The sequence below is a fragment of the Diabrotica undecimpunctata genome, chromosome 7 (assembly GCF_040954645.1).
Source record: "Diabrotica undecimpunctata isolate CICGRU chromosome 7, icDiaUnde3, whole genome shotgun sequence".
NCBI lineage: Eukaryota > Metazoa > Arthropoda > Insecta > Coleoptera > Chrysomelidae > Diabrotica > Diabrotica undecimpunctata.
Genome location: NC_092809.1, coordinates 18,070,894 through 18,076,893, shown reverse-complemented (window position 1 = coordinate 18,076,893; position 6,000 = coordinate 18,070,894). Strand labels below are relative to the sequence as shown.

The window sequence follows — 6,000 nt, the reverse complement described above, 5'->3', positions numbered from 1 at the left end:
GTATGGCCTGGTTCAAAATATCTTAAAGTTACTTGTGAAGTGTTTGTTTCATCTAAATTTATTAGGTACAACAAAGCAGAAAATAGAGACCAGTTTTTGTTTTGATATAAACAGTTATCTAACAATATTGTTATGTTTTCCACATACTTTTTAAACAAAAGAAATTGGTTAAAAGTACTGATTAACTCGTCTTTGGTCCGACCAAAGAAGCCATCGTACCACACAGCAGCAAAAGGTTTGCAATGTTTTTGCTTTTTTTCCCACTGGTACAAATGTTTAATTTTACACAGATACTCTATGTGTAAATATGGCAGATTTAAACATCTCTACCCTGGGAAGCATAATTACTTTTTTCATGTCTGCGCAATAAACTTTGGACTTTACATTTTCTTCCTTTTCTTTGTCTTCAGTGTATAATTTTCTTGATTTATTTGATTTTTCCTTGTGAGGTTTCCATTTAGTGCAACTCTCACACGACTCATCCAGGTTTTGTTTGTCTTTGAAAGTTGTCATTTCAGGTAATTTGTTTCTAAAACAAAGTGCCTTAACTCATAGAGGGGCCTTTTTTGTTAAGTAACTTGAGATATGACTTTTTGGCTTACGATCTGAACAATATATTGATATGTGCCTTTTTTCTAGCGTTTTTAGCCTGTTTCAAGTTGAGATACGGCTTTTTCGCTTAGTACTTTGTTCCGGTTAGTACATAGCAACACTAAAGTGAAAAGAACAGAAAATAACAAAAATTTGAGAAACGCCCTTTTTGCTTAGGAGGGCAGAGCTATCCATTGTAACAAAAAAAATTTGGGTAAATTTTGAAGAGTTTAAAATAGACCATTTTAGAAAAACATACATAATTCGCGATGTTTAAAATCAAGCCAGATCAAAGCTTAAAAATATTGCCAATGTGACATCACACCAATGAAGCGTATTGCAAATGCTAATTAGTTTTATCTTTTTACATAAAAGGGACAATATGTACAAAAGTAATAAGACAAATTATTCAATATAAAAATATATTTCTATAACTAAATGGAAATTCCTTTATCTTATATCTTTAACTAAATCATCGAGTGCGGTTTTAACCTGCACCATGGTAGGTCTTCGAATTTTCTCTTCTAGACACGATTGAGAAATTTTATAAAACTTTATAGCGTAATCTGCGTTGTTTTCCTTCCAAGTACCAGCTCTGTAATCCACAACAACTGATATGTCATCGTTTTCAATAGTTTCTGCAATGTGGGTTACCTAAAAATAGATATTAAACTAAAGTAAATGTACTATGTAACTAAAGTAGAGTAGAAATATTTAAAAATAGCAACAACTGTCAAAAGTAACAAAAAAATAAATAATAAGCTTCAAAATAGTAGTTAATTTTACTTCTATCGTAATGGAAAAAAATATACAAAAGGGGTAGCACTGTAAGATTCCTAATGACATACATTTTGATTAAGAATTGCCTCATCTTTTGAAAGACATTTAGATCTAATTTTTTTTTCAAATGTTGGCCAATTTGGGTTTCATAAGTAACAAGTTTCAATACGGGATCGAAAAAAGTTCTTCGAATCGTCAAGTTTTTGGTGTACGAATTGTACAATGTTATCTTTTTTTAGTAACTAAAGCTGTAGTAGCAGTACCTGAATATATCTTCAAATATTAACATTAACAGTTATTCATCTTGTTTTCAGAGTGTATTAAATAAGAAACTATATATAACTTAATCCAACTCTTACGACTGGAATACTTGAGCTCAATATTCAGAAGTAAGTATGAAATATTCATACATCGTGTCCTATTACCTTTCATAAAAAGAATTATACCTGTACATAGAGAACAGCCACAGCTGCCCTCAACAAAAGAACATCTAAAAGCATCAGTGTCTACATACTCAACGGAAAAGTACGCCTTACAGGGGCCAAAGAATTGCCTAATCAGGCCACATCCTAAGACAAAATGCACAATACAGCAGCACTTTCGACTACAGTGAGCCCCTTGACACAGCTGACCTAAAAATATTTTGATCTGAATTAAGACCTTTCGTGGGTTCATGTAGATACTTTCATACGATCCCTGTAGAAGACAGATCTACACTTCAGGGATACGATCCTGTCCACGAAAATAATGGCTATCTCGCATTACAATCCATTAAGGACGACATATCACGTCCTAACCCAAATTTCCTACCTAAGTCCTTTCAAATATCCAACCCCTAGGAGTAAACCTAATGATGATGACAGTGTACCTATTTGGCATGGAAACTAGTCCATTTGCCACAGATTTTTGAATGATTTATGTTATGTTTATGAATTGAAACTTGATTGTAACAAATTTATATTATATGTCCGGATACATATCAAGGGATTACATATGAGTTCGTATATTGATTTCTGAATCAATGACAGTAGGTAGGTTATGTTTACTGGAAGTTGCACTACTTTTAACCAGATTTTTATAAAATGTAGATGAGAGTCCTTTATGTTTAGTACATCCAAACAGGATGTGATTAACATTGGGAAATATTATCGCATGAGCACTTTCCTGATTCTATAATGTTTAATATAGCCAGGTGAGCAGGAACAGCACCGTGACTAGTTTTTAATCTTGTGATAGTTGCTGCTGATCGTTTGGATATGTTATAATGGAATATGTGTGGTAATTCTGTTACAAATGGTAACGTAGGATGAATCTTGTAATATTGATTTTGATGTATTCGCCAATATTTTTCATCTATCTTGCCAGGTAAAATTCATTTTTTTATTATAAAAATTGATTAGATCTGTTACTGTGTAAATATATTCTTGTGTACAAGAATGAGGAGAATCCTTAGCAAGTTCTTCTACTATTTCATTACCTTTTATCCCGGAGTGACTTTTTGCCCAAATAAATGTTACATCTTTATTTCTCATTTTTTGTTTAATGTCACATATCAGCCCACATGTCTTATGGTTTAACTCAGTATTATTAAGTCCGCTAAGAACTGACTTAAAGTTAAAGATGATCACAGCATCTTGCAAATTTTCGTGCTCTAGCCAATCCAGTGCCTTCCTAATAGCTACTGCTTCTGCATGTAGGAGTAAACCTAGCGTGAAAGAAAAATCACTGGTGTAACGGTAAAGACCTCCAATTTATATGATGGGCATCAGTGACCTGAGATGGTTTGCTCAGGAACATCTGACCAGGATCAAGGCACACAGTACTACTCTCTATACAGCACAGGAATGAAGTTGGTATATTTATACCATCTTCTTATATTCGATTAAAAGAGACACTCAAAAGCCTAAAAGAAAACGAAATGACATAATATTCTCGGTGACTCGAACGCGAAATATGACCTGGGAAGCGAATATGGACTAGAAGAAAGCAATGAAGGAGGTGATAGATTATACCAGTTCTGCCAAGAACACATACCTGGTTTAAATAACATAGAGAAGACTGCATACATGGAACGGACTATCAGATAATCCACTTCACATAATCAGAAATCAGATATTTGTGGAGTAGAATTTTAACTTCTTTATTCAACTTAAAATCTCTTTATTGTGTAGACAGTAGGGGGAACAAATTAGATATTCAAAATTTTTTAAAGCAATTTTAGCAAACATCATATATCTTACCAAATCAGTTCCTTCTCTGTCATTATCTATAGCAGGTAATGACGTCAAAAGTTCCAGTACTACCACTCCAAAGCTGAAAGTATCAAATTGCACTGATGCGTCTCCTCCAAAAGCTTCTGGAGGCATATATGCCGATGTACCAAATACAGTGGTGGACGTGTTGATATTCTGGTTTGTCATGAGTTTTATGAGACCAAAATCTCCAAGCTAAAAGTTCAAAATAAGTTACAAAAAAAATAATAAACATATAAATAGATATGAATGTTTATTGTTCATTTCCACCGTAATTATTACTTTTTAGATGTTTCTTTTATGTTTCTAGAAAAAAAAATACTGATTAAACTTCTGACCTTTCGATTATGAAATCGATGCAAGTGGAAGGAGACTGATATGCTAAGTAGCATACTTCATACTCTTGCAAGGAATTGTAAGATATAGGTGGAGTATTTGGGATCGCAAAAATCCTACAAAACTAGAGAGGTTTGGCTAAAGGTTACCGTACTGTAGCAATAAATGCGATTTCAGTGCTGGCTGGGAAGCTATCAATAGATCTGATGGCAGAGGAACGCACTGACAATTTAAGTCGACTAGAGTGGAGCGAAGGCTTGTGTGTGTTGACGAGAGAGAGATAGAAAGAGAGACAAAGAGGGAAATATGGATGAAAATCATATAAGGAGTGAATTATAAATGGTGAAGACGATGGGTGGAAGAGAAAAGAAAGGCGGATTGAACAGACGTTTTATTATTAAGCTCAAGACATGGGTCGCATTAACATTGAGAGCTAAGCTATCTTCTAATTGAGATATTTACGAGCACTGCTGTTTAGACTCTTATTTGTCAAAGAAGAACCTAATGTGTGTATACATTCCCAAGTAGGATATGGAGATACTGAAGAGAATACCCTGTTTGCGAGGGTTGGATGTGAAAACGTGTGAGTTTGAGAATTGCTTTGATGATAGGATCACAACGCAAGTCCTATTTGAATTGATACACAGTAGCGAGAACGATTGAAACCTAGTGAATGTTATGGTTGTGACACAGTTAAAAAAATGAGCGAGTAAAGAAAGGAGGAAGGGGAGTGCGGAATAACGTAGCATCAACTATAAGGGGGTGGATACGGCCATAAAAAAGTACTACTACTTCATCATCATGGAGGACGACCTAAAAACTATAAACATAAGACAATCAACGAGGAGGAAGTCTAAATTGAACGACATAGACAGACAGGCAAAGACCCGTCCAGGATTATGATGTCAAAAGAAAAAGATGAATAATGAATGGTAGGAATTTTTATGTTGTATATTTCCAACAAAGACTGTCAAAATATTCGCAAGTTCAGTGAATCCACTACCTATATTAATTACCAATGGTAAAGGACCATGTTATTGGCATAAAAACATCAACAAATCATATTCTTAAGAGGAAACTCATGATTTGATGGATAAAATACTGAAATAAATCGGTTATTCGCTCATTTGTTATAGTTTCGCATGCAGTATTGCAAATACACCGTGTTTTTTGTTTCTGAACATACAAAACAAACACAAACAACCATGGCTACCCTCAAATGGAAATACACATCAATGGATATAAAAGTATTTGTAGTTGTGTACTAGTATAAACCTGTAAATACTTATAATTCTGCCTGAGGTATAATTGCTTTTGTAGTACTACATACCTTTGGCTGATCTCGAGAGTCTAAAAGGATGTTGGCAGATTTGATGTCTCTGTGAAGAAGAGGTGTTGGAAATGCTGTGTGTAGATAAGCTATAGCTTTTGAAGTTCCCATAGCGATGTTTAATCGTTGTTTCCAAGACAGTATATTCGAAGAATTCTAAAAGAGAATAAAAATGTTTAACATCCAAGTATATGCAATAATTATTTTAAAAAGTAGTATGACGGCAATACTCTAGTTTCGGGAGTACAACTCAACTACTTATCGCTTTCTACTTTATTAGACGTAGTTCTTTCTTTAAAATTGTTGGATGCTAGAGAAATACGTAAACTGTCGCTTTAGAACGTCAACGATACTAGGTTATACGAGGCATGTTTTTTAAGTAAGTACCGTTTTGCGATTCCGCCGCCGCAGCGCTACGGTCGGCGTTCCGCGCATGAGCGCTGGTTACCTACATCTCTTGTCTACGCACTGACGCCATTACAGTCTGATTCTTCATTGTATACTTGTTTACTTCAGTGTTTAAGATGCCTCCAACAATCGTGAGTCACGCTGATTGTAAAGTACGGGCTGTTATACGATTTCTTGGTGCTAAAGGCGTAAAACCGATCGATATTCATCGTGACATCGTTGAAGTTTACGGACAAAACATTATGAGTGATGGAATGGTAAGGAAATGGGTGAGAGCATTTAAAGATGGCCGCACAAATGTGC

General features: G+C 34.7%; 1 protein-coding gene across 1 annotated transcript in view; it reads right to left on the bottom strand.

Annotated features, from left to right (window-relative positions):
- Positions 1 to 996: 996 nt before the first annotated feature.
- LOC140445014 (uncharacterized) overlaps positions 997 to 6,000 on the bottom strand; it is a 24,271-nt gene continuing 19,267 nt past the window's right edge. Inside the window, exons 5-7 of the mRNA XM_072536795.1 lie at positions 5,290 to 5,445; positions 3,612 to 3,818; positions 997 to 1,245 (exon numbers count right to left, since the gene is read on the bottom strand). Of these exons, the coding sequence (XP_072392896.1) occupies positions 1,042 to 1,245; positions 3,612 to 3,818; positions 5,290 to 5,445 (567 nt within the window). The 3' untranslated portion in view covers positions 997 to 1,041. The remainder of the gene's footprint in view (positions 1,246 to 3,611; positions 3,819 to 5,289; positions 5,446 to 6,000) is intronic.